This window comes from Aspergillus japonicus, assembly GCF_003184785.1.
Source record: "Aspergillus japonicus CBS 114.51 unplaced genomic scaffold BO86scaffold_34, whole genome shotgun sequence".
Taxonomy (NCBI): Eukaryota; Fungi; Ascomycota; class Eurotiomycetes; order Eurotiales; family Aspergillaceae; genus Aspergillus; species Aspergillus japonicus.
Window position 1 is genome coordinate 125734 of NW_020291671.1, and position 21495 is coordinate 147228.

The following is a 21495-nucleotide window of genomic DNA, read 5'->3' on the forward strand; positions in this document are numbered from 1 at the left end:
GCCTAGGGCGAGAAACAGAGGAAATGAAGTCAGACCTAGGCAGCGATGTGGCTGCCTTGGAATTCTGGGCTTTCTCTTGGCGGGACTGCCCTGAACGCACTGTCCAACGTTCAATGGTACTGTACACCCTGCAATTGTTGGGAGAAAAAGACTGAATCCCATACAATTATGTGTAATCAGATAACTAGCTCTCCTTCATACAACCTGGTGCAAAGCTGCAACCTGGTGTGAATCGGTGCCTAGCCGCCCCACAATGGAACCCGATCCGATCCACACTAGCGAGAAACATCTTGATTGTCACAAAAAAAGGGTTCAGACATGCTGCTGTAGCATATCGCAGGTAACGCTCGAATAGCTTGCTGGTGCATGTACTCCATGAAAACCCAGTTAAACGATCTTCTAATCAGCCGACATCCAATCACTTTCCATTTACAGCGCTGCCGATTATCTCTTTTTCCACGGTGTGGTCACCAGCCGCAAACCTACAGCTTAAACCTGTCCCCCAACACAATGGCCGACCAGAACACCCCATCCCAGTCCGCGGATATAACCACTACAGACATCGCCATGCGCGAAGCCCTCACCCGCTTTCGCAGGCGCATGCTTACCGCCAATCGCGCCTTCATCCAATCCCGCATCGCCGAGGTGGAAGCCCGCGACCCGACCGCCCCCGGCAAAAAGAAAATCCAGCGGATGGCGGAGTGGCGGCACTGCGACTGGAATCCAGAACCAGACCGCTGGGACGAGGGCCAGCCCTACCTCCAGATGGTGGACGACGACGCCGTGCCCGACCGGCGCATGGACGGGGTCTACCCGGCCCGGTTGCGCACCGAGACCGCGCGGCAGATTTACCTGGATATGCTGCAGGGAGTGTTCCAGCGGCAGGCGGAGGCGCGGGCGGCCAAGGAGGGCAGCGAGCATCCCGGGGTGATCCCGCGGTGCGAGGAGCTGGGCCGGTTCCTGCGGTACGCGCACGAGGTCCGAGATCCGGATGTGCGGCAGTCCGGGGTGGCGGAGTTTGCGGCTGGGTTGGATATCCATTTTGAGGACGAGGAGTTGGAGGGGATAGGGGAGGAAGCGCAGGGCGAGGAGGATGAGGATGGGGAGGGTAGACGGCGGCGGCAGGAGCGTGAGGACCGATACCATGAGTGTGTGCGCACAAAGTGCGAGCATCTGCGGGAGTCGCTGGAACAGCCCAATGACTATTATTCTTCGCTGTTCGGTAGAGCGACGATTGTGGCCGATGTGGATTGCGATCTGGAGGTCAAGGCGGGGGTTCTTACTGGGGCAGAAGGGTATCAGGGGCAGTGGCCCCAGTGGTATAGTGCTTATCTTTACTGTCGCAAATATCCGGATGATGACGAGGAGGAGGAGGAGGAGGAGGAAGAAACGAAGCCAAAGTGGAATGATGATGTCCCGGATTCGCCCAATATTGGTGAATGGGGATGGCGGATTGTTTTCATGGAGGTAGACTACTGCGACCCCTGGGAGCCGCAACAGCTGTACGGGCGCAGGCCGCGCTTTGACTCCATTCCCGAATTCCTGGACTGGTACAGTAGCTGGCCGGACCATTTGACTGAGCGACAGTTGCTGAGCTATCGCCGGCACGCGCGAGGATGGGACGGCTGTCAGACCGACTGTGAGTCAGAGTGTGAGGATCACTGTTGATTAAGGACTCGATTACGTACGACCGCGAGAACTACACACCCAATAGGAGCCGAATACCGATATACATCTGGCAAATTGAAGTGATTGCTCATTAGGTCTGACGAACCGACTTGACATAAATGCAGATTTCATCAATTTAGCCAATCTCCTAAGAACAGAGCCAAGATTGTCCACTCAACATCACCAGGGTAGAGCTGGAATCCACATGAACAAGCCATCATGAACAAATCCACAGCCGGAGCAAGTGATCTCATGCCCAGGACTATCGGCCTTGGGCCCGTGCACCAGCACGTCCAACATGAACGCCTTGCCGTGGATGCCGGCATACAGAGCGTTGTGGACGAGGTCGTCGAGCCCGGAGTGCTTGCCGCAGCCGGAGCAGGTTGCGCGCTCCCGCATCATCCGGTTACCGCGGAGGGTCAGAAGGGATTTGTCTTGATTGCGGTCAGTTTAGCCTTTTAGATCGATGGAGTCTGATGACCGACCCTCCACTTCGAGCATCTCGGCGATATGGTTTCGCTCTGCATCGGAGAGGATCCAGTGGTAGCCGGTTTCGCCGGTGGGTAGCTGGAAGATTTCGGATGGGGATGGAGACTCGATGGGAACTTCATGGACAGGGAGGGCATGCATTTTGCTTGGGTTGGTGTCAGGGTGGGGACTTTCCAGCGTAGAAAGTTCAAGCAGTGTAGACTAGGAAATAGCAAATCGGTGGATCCTGAGTTATTGTTGGGAGATGTCACCAAGATATATGTCGTGTAAGCGGGGCTGTGCCAATGATAAGCACGAGGCCTTTTGCGTCTTCTAGGCTGTTTGTATACCCCGTGTCTGCCTTGTGCATAGTCACATTGGGTGTTACACTGCGATCGTCCCACACAAGCCCCGTTCAAAAGTCAAGTCAGCATGACAGGTGCAACAGGCTTGGCACCATGTCTGACCGGTCTAATATGACTGAACCTGCATGAGATTTACCTGTTGTGCCCTCATGACTTGCCTCTTTCTGGCTGTAACACTGGCGCAGGTAACGGTTGCCACGGCCTGTGAGCATTATGTATGGATTGTCGACGATTTACCCCACTATAATCGCCACCAAGTCACTAACAAGCTGAACGTACCATAAGAGAGTCTGGGATGCTAATATTGGCTGAACGGTCCGAGCAAGAGTTGATGGTCTAGCTAGGTTTCCGACAACATGATACCATCGAGTGAAGCATCATATCAAAGAACAAGAAGGCTCCATCCACGCAGTCCAGACACTGACAACTCAAGGTTCGATTCATGGAGCCTCCGTCTCCTTTACCACTACAATAATAGAACAATGGAATCCAGCGGCATAGGTAACAAGCTATCTCCTCAGGAATACTATCAAGTATCCCGGTATCCACCTGGAAGTAACGGCATGCCGGTACATTCGGCCACCCAGTCAGCGTCCCGGCTCTACCCTGATCAACCTTAAGAATGTGGGGATTCTTTCTCCCATGCTCCCAGAACCAGCAACCCGAACAAGCTTCAACCCTCCCACTTCCACGCTTCCTTCCCCACCCTTTCAATCTCACTTTCCCAGAACAAGACCAGGGATTTGCGATCCGGATTTCCAGCAGCTGCGCTTGATTTTGCCGACGAAAATCCGGTGATTCCCAGATCGGACGACTGCTACTCCCGCCGGGGTATCCGCAAGCAGGCGGCGCGAGTCAGGGCACGGGCAACTAGCCCGGTCTTATCCGGCGTCCAGCCCAGCCCCAGCCCTTGCCGCATGGATGCGACCTTGCATCACAGCACATCAATGACGCCAACAATTTCCCGGTCACACTCGTCACCGCCACCCCTTGTATTTATGGAATCGTTTTGACAGCGTCCACTGCGACGGAGCACCCAAACGATCACCATGGGGGTTCAGTATCTGTGGTTGTGAGTGCTTTCATTCGAACATGACCATGAGTCACCTTGCTAACGAAGAAACTACCAAGCCATTGCACCTACACCATCCCGGTCGCAGCCCTACTCACTATATTCTACTACCCGTTCTTCACGAGGAGAGACATCTGCAAGATCACGTTTCTGAATATTGTACCTCCCTTCCCCCCTACACTCTTCAAGATCAAATCTAACCGTGGACGATAGCTAGCGGTAACCGCAACTATACCATGGGACTCCTACCTGATCCGCCACGGGATCTGGTCCTATCCCCCGGACGCCACCTTCAACCGAACACTCTACGACATCCCGCTGGAGGAGGTCGCCTTCTTCGTCCTGCAGACCACCATCACAGGGCTGGTGTACTGCATCTGCTCCAAAGCGCTGGTGTTGCCCATGTACCTGCCCGGGCGGCCGGTACGGCGGGCGCGGGATCTAGGGGGGCTGGGGTTGGTTGTGTTGTTCGCGATCGGGATGGGTTGCCTTGTATCTGGAGGGGGTGGGAGGTATTTGGGGTTGATTCTAATTTGGGCTTTGCCTGTTGTGATTCTTCAATGGTTGGTGACTTCCCCCTTCCCACGGGGTACGCAAACCAGGATCCGGATTAACCATGGTCAGGATGCTGGTCTCCCCGTTCATCGTCAGTCTGCCGTGGAAAGCGACTGCTCCTCCGATCGTCCTTCCGACTGTGTACTTGTGGGTCGCAGATCGCAGCGCCATGGCCGCGGGGGTGTGGTCGATTGAGTCGGCGACGCAATTGGGGGTCCATGTTTTCGGGCTGGAGATTGAGTACATCCCCTCTTCTTGTCTTGCTATCTGTATATAAACTGATTGATCGACAGGGAAATGCTTTTCTTCCTCGTAACAAACGTGATGATCGTCTTCGGGCTGGTGGGGTTCGACTACGCCTGTGCGATGGCCGAGTACACCACCATCCGCACGGGCGTTGCACCCAGCACGATGCGCAATGCGGTGAAGGGCGTCCTGCAGGCGGTGTTTCACCCGCCGGCCATTGAAGCCTCTGTTATTGCAGACCTCCAGCAGGCCGTCGCGCGGCTGCACGAGAAGAGCCAGAGCATGTTCGTCGGGAGTGCACTGTTCCAGGGGCCAGTCAGGGTGGATCTGATCTATGTGTAGGCCTTCCCATTACCGCATTGCCCCAGCAACAAACACCGTTAACAGAAACAAGATATTCATTCTGCCGCGTGATCGACGATCTCATCGACGAAGCCGAAGACGAAGGGGAAGCCCAGTTCTGGATCGCGGAGTGTCGACGGTGCCTGGATGCGCGGATCCGACCGCAGGAGCAGCCACGCAGCCCTAAACCTCGAACCCCGTACAACAATCAAGCCAAGCAGCACCTCCTGCACCGCGCAGTAGCCACCCTCCCGCTCTCCCGAATGACCACGCCACCACTCTACGACCTCCTCAAAGGCTTCGAGATGGACCTAGCCTTCACAACCGCTTCCCCCTCCGCAAGACAAAAGGTAATCTTCCCCATCGCCACAGAACCCAACCTCGACCGCTACGCCACCTATGTCGCCAGCACCGTCGCCGAGCTCGTCCTCGGCCTCCTCCACCACCACTACAACCGATCCCAACTCTACGACCCCGAGGCGATGGTCCACGCCGGCCGGCAGATGGGCAAGGCGCTGCAGTGCGTCAACATCGCGCGGGACATCCACCGCGACGCGGCGATCGGGCGCGTGTACATCCCGACGACCTGGTTGGCGGAGATGGGGCTCACCCCGGCGGATATTCTGCAGGATCCCCGGTCGCCGGCGGCGTACGCGATGCAGGGGAGGTTGCTGGATAAGGCGGAGGGGCTGTATGGTCAGGCGCGGGGGGCGATCGAGGCGCTTCCGCCCGGGGTCAGAGGGCCGGTGCGCACGACGGTGGAGAGTTATATGGAGATTGGCCGGTATCTGCGGGAACGGAGGGGGGAAAGTCTGCAGACGGCCAGGAAGACGCGGTTGCCGGTGGGGAGGCGGGTTCGGGTTGCGTGGGTGGGGATGTTGTAGTCGCCTGCTGTGGCCTGCAGGGGCATGAACGACTTGGTTTACGTAGAAATGAATGTTTTAGCGGGGTCTCTTGGTTTGTGTGCAATTTGGTATACTGATTGCAGCCGCGGAAACTGTCCACCCTCTGTCCCCATGCCGTTGGACCACCAACCCTAACTCCAGTACCAAACACAAAGTCGACACTCAACCTACCTAAACCATAAAAAGCAAACAGGCCACCCCCAGACCCACCCCACGACCCAAACCCCCATCAACCCCGCCACCAGCACCAGCACCAGCACCGGCACCACCAAACCTAAACCCAAACCCCCCGCACCCCCCCAGCCAGACGCATCCCACCCCCTCCCCCCCTCGAAATCCCTGACCACCTCCCGGGAAACAATCCGACTCCCCGCCAAACAAACCGGCACCCCCGTACCCGGATGCGTACTCGCCCCGACAAAAAACAAACTTTTGATATCAGGATGTCTCACCTTCGGCCGAAACCCCAACACATTGAAGAACGAATGCGACAGGCCCAGAATCGCGCCGCGATCGAGATTGAATTTCTCGCGCCAGGTCAGCGGGGTTTCCAGCTTCTCGTGGATCAGATGCGATCGCAGGCTGGGCATGCCGGTGCGGGACTCGATTGTGGTCAGGATGGTTTCTCTCAGTTGCGTGACAATAGCGTCCCAGTATTCTGGGCGGGATTTGGCGGCAGCGGTGTCCGGGGCGGAGGGGGAGGGGGCCAGATTGCCGACGGGGACGAGCACGACGAGCGCGTCGCAGCCGGCCGGCGCGGCGGTGGGGTCCACCCGGCTGGGCACGTGGATGTAGAAGCTTGGGTCCCTGGGGAGGTGTTTGTCGTGGAAGATCGCGTCGAAGCTTTCCTTGTATTCGGACGCGAGGAAGACGTTGTGGCATTCGAGGGCGGGGAGGGTCGTGTTGAAGGACCAGAAGAAGCTGATGCTGCTGCATGAGGTTTCGCGTTTCGTGAGGGAGGTGGAGTATGCTGTGGGCGGGAGGAGGTGGGTGTAGGCGTAGATCAGGTCGGCGTTGATGATCACCGTATCCGCGGTTAGGGTCTCGCCGGTCGTCAGTTGGACTCCGGTGGCGGTCTTCTGGTCGGCGGAGAGGGTGATGTGTGAAACGGGTGTGTTGAGACGGTAGGTTGCCCCGTGCCGGGTGGAGATGGCGTGGATTGCGTCGAGGACCTTCGCTTTGTTAGTGTTGTGGACATGAATGCGGAGTTAGGGCTGGCGAGGTAGGTATATGTAGAGTGTGGATGGGTACTACTAGATAGAGGGAGGTATACTCACCCGTCGAAACCCTCCCCGCGGATACCACACCCCATACACAAGCTCGGCATACTGCAGCAGCGAGTACGTCCCCGGCGCCTCGAACGGGTTCATCCCGAGATACATGCTCGCGAACGTGAACGCCTGCCGCAGCCGCTCCGACTGGAGGTACTGCGCCGCCCGCGCGTACACGCTCGTGAACGGATGCAGCCGAAAGATGTTGCGCACCATCCCCGGCTTCACGATGCTCCACGCGTGCGGGTAGTTCGAGTACAGCACGTGCTGTCGCGAGAGGTTGTAGTGCCGTCCGGCCTCGACCAGGAACTGCAGAAAGCGCTCCCATCCCGACCGCCCTTCGTGCGCCTGGATCACGGATTGCATGGCGGCCATGTCGGTGGACAGGTCGAGGGGCGGCGAGGCGTCGGCGTAGTAGATGCGGTAGGTCGGGTCGCATTTCAGCAGCTCGACCCCCTCGGCCGCGAGGGTCGTGTCGAGAGCGGCGAAGACTTCTTCGAAGTATTCGGGCATGAGCAGGAGGGAGGGCCCGCGGTCGAAGCGCTATATTGGGTCTGTTAGTGGTGTGTAGGTGCTTGGGGCAGAGGGGGTTGCGAACGTAGTTGTTCTCCTCGATCAACGAGCATCGTCCCCCGACGGCGTCGTTCTTCTCGACCACTGTCACCTGGTACCCTCGTTTCGCCAGACGGGCGGCGGTCGCTATTCCGCCGGCGCCGGCGCCTACAGAATATTCAATGTGGAATTCAATCGGAGAGGGCAGTGGTAGCATACCGACGATAATCACGCTGGGAGGGTTGGACTTCATTATGCGGAAACTCTGCCCTGTGTTACTTCCCCACCCGCCCGATGCCAAGTGTTTATACATTTTCTCAGCATGTGCACAATAAATAGCACCGACCACGGCCGACGCAACTGAGGTCATCAATGAAGTAATGCATATTTAGCGGGCTGCAAGATAAGGTTACATCACGGAGGCACCGGGACTCGACCCTCCAGACCGTTCGTTCCCGGTTCTGCCGAACCTTGATTCTACAACAAGTACAAAACCGGACCCAGCCCTGCGCACTCCCTACAGCAAGCTCCGCCGCTCCTGGCGTCGCCCTCCATCTCGCACGCACTATTTCTGACCATATCTCCGCACCGTGCGCGTCGCCACCTTCTCCTCGTCGTAAATCGCCTTGACGCTCGGGTGCGCGATCGTCGCCTCCGCCCACCGCTTGAAGTTCGGCGTCTCCTTCTCCAGCGTCTGCACCAGGTCCGCGGGGAACAGCCCGTACTCGGGCTTGGCCAGCGAGAACAGACGCAGCAGGAACGAGCCCAGCAGCACCTCGGCGAAGGTGAGCTTCTCGCTGCCCTCGAAGTAGGGGCCCTGGCCGGCGCTGTGGGCGGGGTAGATCAGCGGCTCGATCTCCTTCTTCACGGCCGCGACGAAGGCGTCGCTGGAGGCGCGGCGGTCGGCGTCGCTGGAGCGCAGGGTGGCGTGGTACAGGCTCGAGACCTTGTTGGCCCAGGTGTCCACGAAGAAGGTGGTGCGGGCGCGTTTGAGAGCTCCCTCGGGGGTGTTGGAAGGGGGCAGGATGTGGGAGGGATAGGCGTCGACGAGGAACTGGGCGATGATGGCGGACTCGAGGATGATGGTACCGTCGTAGGAGAGGGCGGGGACGAGACCGCGCTTGAAGGCTGTTAGTGTTGAGGGGATGGGGGGAGTGTAGGGAAAAGCGGCCGTACCGGGTTGACTTCAAGATACCATGGTTCACGCGGGGTGTCCAGGTCGATGGTCACCTCCTCGTAGTCGATACCCAGCTCGATGAGGGCGATGTGCGCGCGGTGAGCCCAGGGGCACAGGCGGTTGGTGTAGAGAGTGATCTTGGGAGACATTTTCTTGTGACAGTGAATGTTCTGGCGATGGTGTTGAGGGGAAGAAAGTTGGGAAGTTGAGGGGTTGCGGGGAGAATTAATAACCGCGGGATGACGCCAGTCCACGCCAAGTGGGGAGCGGATCGCGTAATTCCACGGCTCTGTCTATTATTAATTCGGTAGTTGAGGCCGACCCCGGATATTAGAAATCAACTTGTTCTGCAGATAGTGCCACGTCTATCTTAAGGAATGGAGCGTGCAGGGTACTCGCTGGTTCTTTGTCATCACCTTTCAGAGTGGTTGATCGAGATAGTTGGCCTGTCCACGTGAATATAAATCACACGCAGTCTCGCAGACTGAGTGTGGTGCGAATAGATGAATAATAAGGCCAGACGATAAGATCAAAGTTCCCATTAAGTCCAGACACTGAGGGCATCCGAGGCGCATCTCTAGTTATCGCTCTTTGCAGCGACGGGAAATTGGTGAGGCATAGTCCTTCAGTGAATAGTCCTCCCGAATGGCAAAGGGCGCGGAAAGCAGCAGGCCAAATCCCAAATGCGAGTTGATGGTCGATAGGGTGTTATCTCAGCTCCAAGCACATGCTGACCGATCTGCTGGGGGGTCTGGTATCAGGGCTGTCAAGACATTGCTGAGGCACACACTCCGTATCGCGTAGCCAGTACTTTAGCCGAAAGCCTCACCAGGCAAGGGAACTCAACAATCGATCAAGACACGTCGATGTCCGTGTAGCCTCCGAAGGGCTTTAAGTCTTTGCTTTACAGCAGGTTCCACGCGCGCTAAATTTGCATTTCGTACAAGTAGACGCGGAGGAGTCGCTCCCAGATCTCTATGGGGCGGTTGATAGGGCCATCGGGACCGAGATATGCGCAGGTTTGATACAACACCTCTGCTCCTTCGTCTCCCTGAGCTGCTTAGTGCAGCCTCGTCTAGCCTTCGTCGCAATGGTCTTCATGTTTGGCACCCTCTCCGAGCAGCATCTGCACTAACCGTTCATGGCCACCATAGGCGGCGGCCACTCGAGGAGTCATGCCTTCCCGAGAGCGGATATCGACGCCAGCACCACGCTCCAGCAGGAGCTCTACCATTCCCTTCCGGCTGTATTTGTCCTCGCAGCGAGAGGTGGCGTAATTTAAGGGCCCCGTTCATTCATGGTGTAGCTCCTTCAATAACGCCTCACGCTGCTGAGGTACAAGGTTTACGAACTCTCAGTCGTTCTTGTGAATAGCTCGCCACAGCCTCCAACTAACATTGAGGAACACTTCAGGCGGCTTATATCAAGGTCCCACGAATGGAGCATACGCGCGCATCAAGGATTGTGATAGTTCGGAACTTTGGCCTGCTGTTGGCCTGCGTGTTGGCTGCGTGGTCGAGACTGGGAAGAAAGTGCTCTTGCATTCCTTAATACGGGCTAACTGGACCATTGTGGATGCTCACATTTGAGTGATTAGGTAGGTATGTTCTGTACAGTACCTCTGTCCACTGTTACATCTCGAACACCTGCTCCATTCTCCCCAAGGTGTGAGAAGATATTATCATGTTATAAGGTGGTTAAATGATGAAGCGATCTCCTCAACGATCAATTGAAATATAGCTAGTCATGAACTCAAGCCTTGGTAAAAACGAATCCTGCTGGTTAGGTTGCCTCACTTGTAAAGAGACTGGAGTTGGCGAGGCAGACTGCGCAGCAGTGTGGCTTCTTGATATGACGAAGAGTGGGAGTTAGTCCTGGTGTTCTCGGCTGATGGAGCAGTGGCTGTAGCCATGAGCACTAGAGTCTCATTTGTTATGACTGAGATTTGTGGCGTTCTAGTGACAGGGGGATCCTGCAGTAGTGCCAGTGGCAGTTATTCCTCTAGTCGCTTTTCAGGGCGCGTAAACCACCTTTTCCCCGCCATTCGCCGCCGACAACGTCAGCGTCCCACAAGCCAGGACCTTTTGTTCGGAGATGACAATGGATGGTCTTAATCAAGTCCGCTGTTGTCTCAACAACAGCCATGAATTCGAGCGACATATCACCACAACAACAAAGCCACGGTTCCGCATAGTGTACACAACTCTCCCTTGAGTTTAGTCTTCAGAAGGACTTCTACATCTCTAATCCTTTATCAGATCTATCTCCTCTCCGATAGCTGTCAGACCCCTCGCCATCACCGAGTTCACGTTTCAGATCCTGCTTGATGTATATAAGATTGACCCAGCCTTTCTCGATCCAGTGCATCTGTTTGGAGGCAGGCCCACAAGCGCTGATGCAGGCCGCGGGGTAATGCACATTCGGCCACGATTGGATGGATGCATTGGTGCGTTTGTCCCCCATTTGGCTTCAGGCTTGCCTATCTAATGTCACTGACTCTGACTACGGCACTCAAGACACGCACTACCTACTCACCTTCCCAGAGTACGAGCCGAATAAACCCAATTTCCCGGGATGGGTTCCCCGTCCGGCTGCTGTCTTTCAGCGCCTGGACCCGACCAACTCCGAGAACCTGTGGATTGTGGTGCATATACACTCCAATTCCCTGTTAAGCAATCAGTGGAGCAGTTTGTGGCAACCCAGGCCGTACACTACGACTGCCCGACGGATTGGTGTTTGCTGCGTCGGATGATTCTGGCTGCGTATGTCAGAAGCTGGAGACCGTACATCTCATATCTTGGAGGGGAGATTGACACCACGGTGCGGAAGTCTAGCGTCCTTATACACTTCATTCTCAACCAGACACACGTGTCTTACAACCTCTCTCTCTCCCTGCTTCTTACCATTCTGTCCATCTTATGCCAGCGATGTCTTCTGGAAAAGGAAAAAGAACAGTAATCAAAAACGCCGTGCTAATATCTCAAATATGGGAGTACAGCGCAGGCTCGTGAATATGCTACCATTATACGACAGTTACGATGAAGAGATCCAGCACCGCTCTGTCATTGATCCCCAACCCGTCGGAAATAAAGTCTCTTCACTGGCTGTACGGCTCACGGTCACGTTGCAGACGGTGCAGCAACTCAGCCACGTGTACAGGATACTGCATGGTTCCGAGTCGGATGCTGCGCTGGCGCTGGACTATCACACCTTTGCCGATGAGCTTTCCAATTACGAAGCCGATCTTACGGCTAGCCTACACGGGGCGCGAATCTTGGAGAACGAACTGCAGGCAGTTGCAAATTCGGTACGTGGAGAAGAAAAGAAAGTGCACCGTCCGGTCCACCTACCAACCAAGATCTCGACAAGTTCCCTCTTTTACCCTATTAGATTATCTGCCGACCAAACTATTAACCATCAGGCCTGCTGCTCGTGTAGCATGCATAGCTCTCCATCGCTGTGAGCCTCAAGGTGAACAGCCAGATGTTCAAGCTGGGCACCGAGTCATTCGACGACAGCTCAACAGTGAGATCCATGACGCTTGTCACGCTGATCTCTCTCCCTGCGAGCTTTGTGTCCGTGAGTCTCCCACCCAGTTCCTGGACCCCTTATCCCCTCTTTTGGTATTTCTCTTTCTCTTTTACCTAGGTCTCTCTGTGTCGCCTGAGGCGACTTGAGAATTGCACCGTTTTTCTACGGCCGAGACAAATGCTTAACTGATCAAGTCCCAGTCAATCCTCGGAATGAATCTCTTCGACTTCGATGGCGGAGACCAGGGTGGCTTCACTATCTCCAAGCCGTTCTGGATCTTCGTCGTCCTGGCGGTGCTACTGACCCTCCTCACACTGGCCTCCTGGTATGTGGTTGCCCGGCGAGCCCGCAAGGCCCGCGAGCAGAAGGAGGAGGAGTAGAGGAGCGACTCCGGAGTAAATTGTTAACGTTGTAACTTATTATGATTGAAGGGAAGGTATACTACGTAGTATTCATGGGCCTTCGACTCTGACACAGTGAAAGTCAGAACACGCCATGCTTTCTTCAGAGATAACAAAGATGTACAAATTGGTAATGTCTGATCGAAGAATCAAGGTGCATATCGATACTTAACTTACAAGGCGAGCAGTGGCCTCAGGCATGCACCCCCATATAGCCGAATACCAAGTATGATTCCCGCTTTACCGATCGGCCATGTTGACCGAGGTCTCAGTCGCCGTGTTATCCATATATCCAGATCAGTGAGGGTCCTTCTCCTCTCTTCTCGAAATGAATCACTTCCCCAGGTTCAATCACAATGCCTCCAATACATGTCACCCCACGCACCCTCCGCACCCTCCGCACACACCGGCAGCTGAGCGTCCGGCACCTCTCCACCCCCGCATCGCGTCAACCCGGCCCCCTCACCGGCATCACCGTCGTCAGCCTCGAACAAGCCATCGCGGCCCCCTTCTGCACGCGCCAGCTAGCCGACCTCGGAGCGCGGGTGATCAAGATCGAGCGACCGGGCGTCGGCGACTTCGCCCGCCACTACGACACGCGCGTCAACGGGCTGGCCTCACACTTTGTCTGGACCAACCGCTCCAAGGAGAGCCTGGCGCTCGACTTGAAGGAGCCGTGCGACCACCGGGTCTTGATGCAGCTGCTGCGCAAAGCCGACATCCTCGTCCAGAACCTCGCCCCCGGCGCCAGCGGACGCCTGGGGTTGTCGTACTCCGATCTCCAAGCCACCCACCCTTCCCTTATCGTGTGCAACATCTCCGGCTACGGGTCGAATGGGCCCTACCGTGACAAGAAGGCGTACGATTTGCTCATCCAGAGTGAGGCTGGCATGCTCTCCGTGACGGGAACTGCTGCCGGCGAGCCTGCGAAAGTGGGCATCTCGATTGCTGACATCGCGGCGGGGAGCTACGCTTACTCGAGCATTCTGGCGGCGCTGTACCGCCGCGACCGGGACCCAGCCCGCCGAGGGGCTGAGTTGGATATCTCGATGCTGGAGGCGATGGTCGAGTGGATGGGGTTTCCCATGTACTACACGTACGGGAATGCAACTGGTCCGAAGCCGGCGGGCGCATCGCATGCTGCGATCTATCCATACGGTCCGTTTGAGGCTGGTGACGGGAAGTCGGTGATGCTGGGGATCCAGAACGAGCGCGAGTGGGCCCAGTTCTGTGAACTGGTGCTCCGGGAGCCTCGGTTGGCGGAGGACGAGCGGTTCAAGAATAATTCGTTGCGCGTGAAGAATCGAGACACGCTGCAGCGGATCATCAACGATGCATTCTCGCAATTGTCTGTCGAGCAGGCGATTGCGCGGTTGGATCAGGCGGCGATTGCCAATGCTAGGGTGAACGATATGCAGGGGGTGTGGGAGCATCCGCAGCTCAAGGCTCGCAATCGGTGGACTTCGGTGTCGACGCCGGCTGGGACGGTGCCCGCGCTGGTGCCGCCGGGAATGTCGCTAGATGATGAGGGGTTTGATGTGCGGATGGATGCGGTGCCTGATGTGGGGGAGCATAATGAGGCCATTTTGGTGGAGTTGGGGATTGAGCGGGAGTAACTCTGGATGGCTGGGTGTTCAGTGCAGATAGCTGCATGTCACTATCAATCACTATGAAGTATTGATATCAAACTTTCAATCAAACTCAACAACCTTAGTAGTTGCTAATGCGTCAGATTAACTCCCAAGCAGACCCTGAAGCCTGAAGGGATGATAGTGTGGCGTCATACATCGGCTGTCTGGCTTTACGCCGAGCAATGCCGCCCCGGCCAACTGACAAGATGCCGACTTGGCTATATCGGCTGTATGCTTTCTCTTTCCTCCACACGCCTCTCCTCTCCTCTCTTCTTGCACAACCCCCAATCGCACTTACGCTCTGATGAAGGCAATCTCTGAAGATGCCTTCTCAGGACAGTTCCACTCCACACCAGCCCCGATCCCGTGCCAAACAGGCGTGTCTCCACTGCAACCGCCGGCGCATCCGCTGCAATGTGCAGGAGACGCGCCCGTGCCACAACTGCATTGCCACGAACGTCCCCTGCACTATTGGCGTGTCAAAACGGGGAAAGTGAGTTCTATCTCCAATTTTTCTGATCAGTTTGCGGCATTGCTAATCTCCACAAGGTACCCCCGTAAGAAGACTGCCCGACACACTCCCAAGACCTCGACGCCTTCGCATTCGCGTTCGCCTTCATCCCACATCGAAGACAGCAAAGTATCCTTGTCACTAGCAAATGAACAGCACAACCTACCACAGAGAAATTACCTCGGCTATCCTACGGCCCCGCTGATATCCGACCAAGCAGACGACACCCACCAGACCGTCTTTCTGGGCGAGTCCAGCCCCCTCACCGTCGTCATCGACGAGGGCCAGCACGCATCCCCAGACACATCGACCACCACCACCATTCCACAAACTCGTCTCTGTTACCCCATCCCCGGGCGCTCAAATGTCTCGCACGCGCGCGACGAAGCCCTGCGCGCTCGCAAAGTGCGATTGGAGCACCAACTCCAAGCAGACGGCGCATTTTCCTTCCCCTCACCCAGTACCTGTGCACTCCTGCTACAAGCGTACTTCAACTGGTTTCACCCATGTTTCCCCATTCTCGACCGCGCGAATGCACAGTCTTCCTACCTCCAGGGAAGTCTCTCACTCTTGCTGCTGCACGGAATGCTGTTTATCGGCGTAAGTCTCTGCACGGACGATGCCTTAGCCCAGACGGAATTTCTGGACCGCCACTCAGCGAAGTTCCTCTTCTACAGTCGTGCGAAAGCGCTCTACGATGCGGACTGGGAGGCGGACAAGACGGTGAAGCTGCAGGCGTTGTTTCTGCTCAGCTTCTGGCGGGGAGGGCCGTCTGAGGACAGGGGTATCAGGTATTGGCTGGGGATTGCCATTAGTCTGGCGGAGAAGCGAGGGATGCATATGATGTGGGTTCCATCCTTGGGGGCGGCTTTTTGTTCGGAGACTGGCTGATGGGTGACTTGACGCAGGGCAAAATTCTCGCTTCGGTCGGCCAAGGAAGAGAGGCTTTGGAAGCGGATCTGGTGGGCGCTTTATGTGAGATCTCCTTTCAGGCATCTGGGGTAGGACACTGACCTGCTATGGATAGACACGCGATCAGCAGAGTGCAGCCGCACTGGGTTTGCCGCCGCGCATCCGTGATGAGGATTGTGATGTTGCTATGCTTGGGTCAGATGATGTTCGGGAGACTGAAGTGCTGGATGACACGTCCGTGTTTGGGGTGCAGCAGGTGGGAGATCTGGAGTATCCGGTGGAAATGGCCAAGCTTGCGAGAATACGTACGTTCGTGTTCTGGTGCTGGGAAATGTTTGTGCTAACAGCACAGTCCGCACGATTGTCGCAACACAGTACTCCCCCAGCCGATCGCAACCCAGCCAAGAGACTCGAAGCAATCTGCATCACCAGCTGATCGAATGGGAATCGAATGTTCCGGTGGAGTTGAAACAAGAGAGTGCGGTGACCCCGCGGGCTAAGTTCCTCACTGGACTAATGTATATGACTTACAAGTATGGCCGAGTTTCCGCTGGTGTGCTCTGCGACTCACCTTGGGCTAGTAACCTGTATATATTGCTTTACCGACCACGATCCCTTCGCCCTCTGGAAGATGGCATGAATAGACACGGCCAGATCGCCGTCGACGCCGCCACACGAAGCACGAGAATCATCGAAGAAATGCTGTCGCACAACCTTGTGCAGCACGGGCCGACTCATTTGTAAGTCCGACTCCCTATTTGGTTCGGCTTTGCTAAGGAGTCAGAATCACGCACGTTTTCTCAACGCTGTGCACCCATACCCTCCAGTTCAGGAGAGAGACCGGTACTGGCCGCAAACTAGCCGAACACCGCGCAAGGCTCTGTCTGCTAGGTCTGCAGGAGTTGCAAAAGTCGTGGGATCTGGAGAATTGGGTGCTCGAGCTTTTCTTCCGGCGTCTGGATGATAGCACGGCCCGCACTTTACGGTTGACGGATTGCAACAGGCATGCGGCGGATTTCACGCGTGACACCGGAACTCATGAAAGTAAAGGGGCGGATGCGCCGTTAGCCCTGCGTCTTGAGGGAACTGCGGCCGTTCCACCTGTTCTGCAATCCGACTCATTGCCCCCGATTTATCCTTCCCCGAAATTGCCAAACGGGGATGACCCTGTGCAGCACGGGGATGGGTTATTCAATTTCGACGCGGAATATACAGATATTTTGTCGTCGCCATCGCATAATCCGACGATTAGTCTGGAGAATCTGGAGTATTTGTATCGATTCCTCTAGAGACATGCCCTCCAGTGATTGAACCACATGATGAGGGGTTGGTGAAGTGGCTGCTTTCGATTGGTGCGTTTTGATTGGTGCGACTCATGTCGTACTTCATCGTGCATGTCTTAAGTTCGTGCCAACGAAGGATGATTTGCCGATGGACGCAATCAACAATCCCTGTATCGACGCTAGTTCAGGATCCACCTTGTAAGGCCTTGGAAGTGCACCTTGCTGGGCTGAATAAAGGGTCCTACAACCCCGCATCTTTCTGCACTGCGAGTACAAACAATCCCATTCACCTCAGCACCATGTTCGGAGACTTCCCCGTCAAAGACAAGATCGTTGTGATCACCGGCGGGGGATCTGGTAAGACAGATTTGCCCTACATGAACAACACCCCTCTTATTCTAAGCTCCAATATCTGACTTAGTGCCAGGCATCGGTCTAGCAGCCGCCCAAGTCGCCGCCTCCAAAGGCGCCAAGACCATCATCGCGGACCTCAAACTGACCCCTGCAGCTGAAACCTTGGTGAATAGCACCACCACCACCTCAATCCTCTTCCAACCCTGCGACGTCCGCAACTGGGCCGACCTCGAAGCTCTAATCCGTGCCTCCCTGGACAAATGGGGCGATGTACCCGATGTGTATATCCCCGCCGCGGGCGTTTTTGATCCTGTACGCTTCCCCCGCTCCTCACCGACAAAAGCCCACAATCCAACGACTAACATAAGATCGGACAGGAATGGTCTAACTTCTGGGACGACACGGAAGAGACGGGCTACGCCGCGATGGATATCAACGCCAACCATCCCATAAAGTTGACCCGCATCGCGATGCGTGAGTTGCTGCGCGCGAACAAGAAAGGCGTCGTGTGCTGCGTCTCGTCCCTGGCGGGAATTGCGGCGGCGCCGGCGGCGCCCTTGTATACGGCGGCTAAGCATGCGGTCTGGGGGTTTGTCAAGGCCATGGCGCCGTATGAGGCGATGGAGGGGGTGAAGGTCACAGCTGTTTGTCCGGGGTATGTCCATTCCTTCGGTGGAAAGAGTGACTCGGGTTGCGCTAGGATAGAGGACGACGTGCTGATACAGGGGACAGAGCCGTGCGAACGCCGCTCTTCACGGACCGCCCGGCGGCGATGGAACAGTACTCCCTCGTTGATAAGGAGCTGCTCGATCCGGCCGATGTTGCCGAGTGTATGTTCCAGTTGATCGAGGCAGGGGAATACGGAGGAGGCGCGGTGGTGGAGATCTGGGCGCGTGGGCCCGAGGGTCGCCGCGTGGTGCCGGAGTGGAACATCGCGCCCAGTCCGTACTTCGCAGCGCATACGCCGGAGGTGGTGGAGAGGATCTTTGCGCCGGTGAGGGAGAAGCTGGCGATGGAGAGGGGGGGTGGGCATTAGCCTGCACCTATACCTTCAACCTCGCCTATCGCCTTATCACCGCACATACTGTGCCGTTCGTTCACACATGATATTCAGTACACCCTATACACCCTATACATGATACACAAGAGGATACATTCACCTTTCGAAATCCGGAATAATCCCCGCAGCCTTATACCGATCAAAAACTGCCCACCACGTCCCCCGTGCATCCCTCTCCTCCGCCCCATCTCCCCACACACGATGCATCTTCCCCAAATCCAGCGGCCGATCAAAATCGAACCCCTTCATCAGGAAACTCGGCACATGGCTGAGACTCACCCCATCCTCCGCCGTCCCATGCCCGCCCTTCAACCCGTACTCCCTCGCCATCTCCCCCCTTTCAGCCTGATGCTGTAGCAAAAACTCCGCCGGATCCAGCCCCTCCCCCTCCTCAGGGCCTACCCCCACCAGCCCAAAGTACTCACAGAGAACCGCCCACTTCCCCGCCCACGTCCCCGGCACTTTCGTATCCGCCACATTAAAACTCTGGCCCCCGACCTCATTGCGGGGTTGCAAGGATAGAAAAACGCCAAGTCGGGCAATCACATCCTGCGAACTATCCTGCGCCCGCGCGGCCCAGCTTCTCTCCGTTCCAGGGAACGGGACCACCGCCCCGCGGCCGTGGATGTACCGGTACAGACTCAGGTACAGGGCCAGCCACTGCGCGAGACTGTGCTGGTTGTTGTTGGGCACGAAGCCCACCACGATGTCCGGGCGGAGGTCGATGTAGCTCCATTTTTTGCTCGCAGAGAGCTCCTGGAGGAGGGCGTGCTGGTGCGTGTAGAAGAGTTGCGTGGCGTGGGGTTCGGGGAGGGGTGGGTGGGTTTCGCGGAGGGGGAGGTGCGTGGCGAAGGGGAAGGAAGTTAGGAGGTGGACTCCGTAGGCCTTTCTTTACTCAGTATCCATATATGGAATGAATGAGGGGAAGGGGAAAGAGGAAGCGATTTTGGGCAAGGGGTAAGGGGCCCACCTTGACGCCCGTGGGGAGCACGAGCATCCGGAAATTAGGGCACAGAGATTCAACCACCTCCACTGTGGTCCGGAGCATGTGGATGTTCAGGGCGGTTTCTTTGGCCGGGTCCGGGGAGAAGATGTACGCGCAGAAGTAGACGGTCGTTACGGTCTCTAAATCGGGGAGGTGTGATTGCAGGAATGTGGACAGGCTGGTTGGGTCGGTGTGGATGAGGTCGAGGTTGGAGATCAGGTGCAGTTTGTCGGAGGGGGGCCACTGCGAGATTTTCGGGGAGAGCGGGCGGTTGGTGAAGGCTGTGACGCGGGAGAAGGTGTTGGGCGCTGGGTAGTCTTGCAGGATCTCGTTGACGAAGGCCCAGCCTATTATGCCGGAGGCGCCGAAGACGAGGGCGTGGTTTGGGGGGGTGGTCATGGCTGTGGGTGTTGGATGGGTTGTGGTTGGAATGAAGGAGGTAGTGAGCGAGGATGGGATGTGGGATGTTTACAAGTGTCAGAAATGAGGGGTACTGTACCTCAACAGCGGAGAGGGGTTGCATATCTTGTTCTACCCGTTGATATAGTTGCATATTTGTGGGTGAATTGGCCTGTCAGTGTGCAGTGTCTGATCCACTTCTATAGTAGCGCATGCGCCGGTACCTACGCTTAGTATAGCCGCGAGCCAATCAATGTGTCGAATTGGCTTGCTACTCCTCGAGTAATCGATGACAGACACAGGGACTAAATGCTGACTTCAATATGTCATACCCTAACTTTGAAACAATCTACACTATTACACAGTAACAGATGAGATCACAGCCAACTGCTAAAGAGACTACCTTCGGAGGTGTCTGGAACCCGCGAGAGTTTATCCTTAAACACGGTGTGATTGTCCTGAATACACAAAAGACAGGAAAGCTCTTCACTACAAGGAAAGCACGTCAGTCAAACCCAGCCCTCAGGTCAATCCCTTTCCAACTTCTTCCGTTCGGAGCAAGATACCGAATGAATGGCGAGCAACCCGTTCTGGTGTGGATGTTAGTCTTCCATAACCCTAATGGTCCCTGGGCGTGTATACCCGGGGCCCTCTCCAAGATGACTGCCACAGCGATCGTTACACTCTTGCACAGATGGAGGTTTATCCACCGAGTGTGGATCCATACCATGACTACATACAAGAAGCGCCATCTCATACTGTGAATACTAATCATGGTCAGACGCTCCACAGCCCGACCCAGGGCGGCTGTATCCTTTACCCGGCATCATCCCCAGCATATGTCCGCTCACTTCGCAGACAGCAACGCAACATATTACAACTGAGCGCAACTCATGCTTGCACAGACCATAAGAGGAGTCCTGCTCAACATACGTTTCATAGGTGGGTGCTGTCAATAGACTCGACATCCTGGTGTCTCCACACTGATGCTCGGGCCGACGATCGCGACAAACCGTCTTCAGGGCATGGCCAGATTACTCTAGCTGTGGGGCTGACTCATGCTATTGAGGTCAAACATCCATACGCTATGAAGCGTGTGTCTCAGACGTTTAATTAGGAGCAGAGGGTATTCGCTGTACATTTAAGCACCGGGCGCTGTTGAGAAATCGTCTGAAGATCGTTCAGGGGCTCATGCTACAGAATATACAGTCGCCATCCACTGATGAGCTGCCTGTTCCCCTCACCACGCTGATGTCTGGAAAGCGAAGCTATTGACATGGTGCATAGAACTTGCAAAGAAATGCTAGGAAATTCGATAGAGATAAACCCAACACCACTAAGTCTAGCGAAGTAGACTTGTTGATCATTCTTTGGGTGAAGAAGATTAGGGCTAACGTTAACCTTAGCGGCGATGAAAAATCACGCGACTCAACCCAGTCACAAGGCCAACCTTTAGTACCCTCCAGCTCGCTAGAAAATAAGCAAGTGGGGATCCTCCCACCCAACCCAATCAACACTACCCCTCGAAGCAAGGAATCCAACTCAATTGACCAACCCAGGAACCCAGCCCATTGGGCCAGCAGGTTCAGGAACAATCAAGCATTCCAGGATCATCCCGATTCCCGAGTCTCAACGCATGGGCACAACTGGCGGTAAGTTAACGGATATTGCTCTCTCCCCCCTCCTCCCCCCCCCAGACCATCCAATTATTAATATCCCTGTCCAAGACCAACCTGAGTCGCACACGAGGAATCCCGTGGAACGGATTATGCAATGAAAACGCCATTTGAGGCTAAGAATAGTGGAC

General features: G+C 56.0%; 9 protein-coding genes across 9 annotated transcripts; 5 read left to right on the forward strand and 4 right to left on the reverse strand.

Annotated features, from left to right (window-relative positions):
* Positions 1–558: 558 nt before the first annotated feature.
* Positions 559–1668, forward strand: BO86DRAFT_341379 (uncharacterized protein; the record flags this gene model as incomplete). Its single annotated transcript, XM_025669075.1, has 1 exon — positions 559–1668. Exon 1 carries the CDS (start codon positions 568–570, stop codon positions 1666–1668), a length of 1101 nt encoding a protein of 366 aa, XP_025526375.1. The 5' UTR covers positions 559–567.
* Positions 1669–1809: 141 nt separating this feature from the next.
* BO86DRAFT_457135 (RBP protein) lies at positions 1810–2422 on the reverse strand. The gene is made up of 2 exons (XM_025677205.1): positions 2154–2422; positions 1810–2102 (listed from the first exon to the last, which is right to left on the reverse strand). The coding sequence occupies exons 1-2, from the start codon at positions 2296–2298 to the stop codon at positions 1849–1851; spliced, it is 399 nt and encodes a 132-aa protein (XP_025526376.1). The 5' UTR covers positions 2299–2422; the 3' UTR covers positions 1810–1848.
* Positions 2423–3550: 1128 nt separating this feature from the next.
* BO86DRAFT_410829 (terpenoid synthase) lies at positions 3551–5698 on the forward strand (the record flags this gene model as incomplete). Its single annotated transcript, XM_025674533.1, has 7 exons — positions 3551–3573; positions 3633–3732; positions 3787–4028; positions 4198–4368; positions 4422–4712; positions 4769–5581; positions 5662–5698. The coding sequence occupies 7 exons, from the start codon at positions 3551–3553 to the stop codon at positions 5696–5698; spliced, it is 1677 nt and encodes a 558-aa protein (XP_025526377.1).
* A 90-nt stretch (positions 5699–5788) lies between these two features.
* On the reverse strand, positions 5789–7697 carry BO86DRAFT_400786 (phytoene desaturase family protein; the record flags this gene model as incomplete). The annotated part of the gene is made up of 4 exons (XM_025673726.1): positions 5789–6793; positions 6899–7435; positions 7491–7612; positions 7664–7697. The coding sequence occupies 4 exons, from the start codon at positions 7695–7697 to the stop codon at positions 5789–5791; spliced, it is 1698 nt and encodes a 565-aa protein (XP_025526378.1).
* Positions 7698–7852: 155 nt separating this feature from the next.
* On the reverse strand, positions 7853–8795 carry BO86DRAFT_341382 (glutathione S-transferase family protein). Its single transcript, XM_025669076.1, has 2 exons — positions 8621–8795; positions 7853–8564 (listed from the first exon to the last, which is right to left on the reverse strand). Exons 1-2 carry the CDS (start codon positions 8768–8770, stop codon positions 8010–8012), a joined length of 705 nt encoding a protein of 234 aa, XP_025526379.1. The 5' UTR covers positions 8771–8795; the 3' UTR covers positions 7853–8009.
* Positions 8796–11607: 2812 nt separating this feature from the next.
* BO86DRAFT_400788 (uncharacterized protein) lies at positions 11608–12532 on the forward strand (the record flags this gene model as incomplete). The annotated part of the gene is made up of 3 exons (XM_025673727.1): positions 11608–11928; positions 12069–12200; positions 12353–12532. The coding sequence occupies 3 exons, from the start codon at positions 11608–11610 to the stop codon at positions 12530–12532; spliced, it is 633 nt and encodes a 210-aa protein (XP_025526380.1).
* A 377-nt stretch (positions 12533–12909) lies between these two features.
* Positions 12910–14169, forward strand: BO86DRAFT_410831 (CaiB/BaiF CoA transferase family protein; the record flags this gene model as incomplete). The annotated part of the gene is made up of 1 exon (XM_025674534.1): positions 12910–14169. One exon carries the CDS (start codon positions 12910–12912, stop codon positions 14167–14169), a length of 1260 nt encoding a protein of 419 aa, XP_025526381.1.
* A 338-nt stretch (positions 14170–14507) lies between these two features.
* On the forward strand, positions 14508–18384 carry BO86DRAFT_457139 (uncharacterized protein; the record flags this gene model as incomplete). The annotated part of the gene is made up of 11 exons (XM_025677206.1): positions 14508–14677; positions 14734–15540; positions 15604–15670; positions 15723–15912; positions 15960–16347; positions 16440–16651; positions 16897–16959; positions 17128–17247; positions 17318–17556; positions 17622–17899; positions 17977–18384. 11 exons carry the CDS (start codon positions 14508–14510, stop codon positions 18278–18280), a joined length of 2838 nt encoding a protein of 945 aa, XP_025526382.1. The 3' UTR covers positions 18281–18384.
* Positions 18385–18400: 16 nt separating this feature from the next.
* Positions 18401–19688, reverse strand: BO86DRAFT_364813 (SDR family oxidoreductase; the record flags this gene model as incomplete). The annotated part of the gene is made up of 2 exons (XM_025670024.1): positions 18401–19189; positions 19275–19688. 2 exons carry the CDS (start codon positions 19686–19688, stop codon positions 18401–18403), a joined length of 1203 nt encoding a protein of 400 aa, XP_025526383.1.
* Between the last annotated feature and the right edge of the window lie 1807 nt (positions 19689–21495).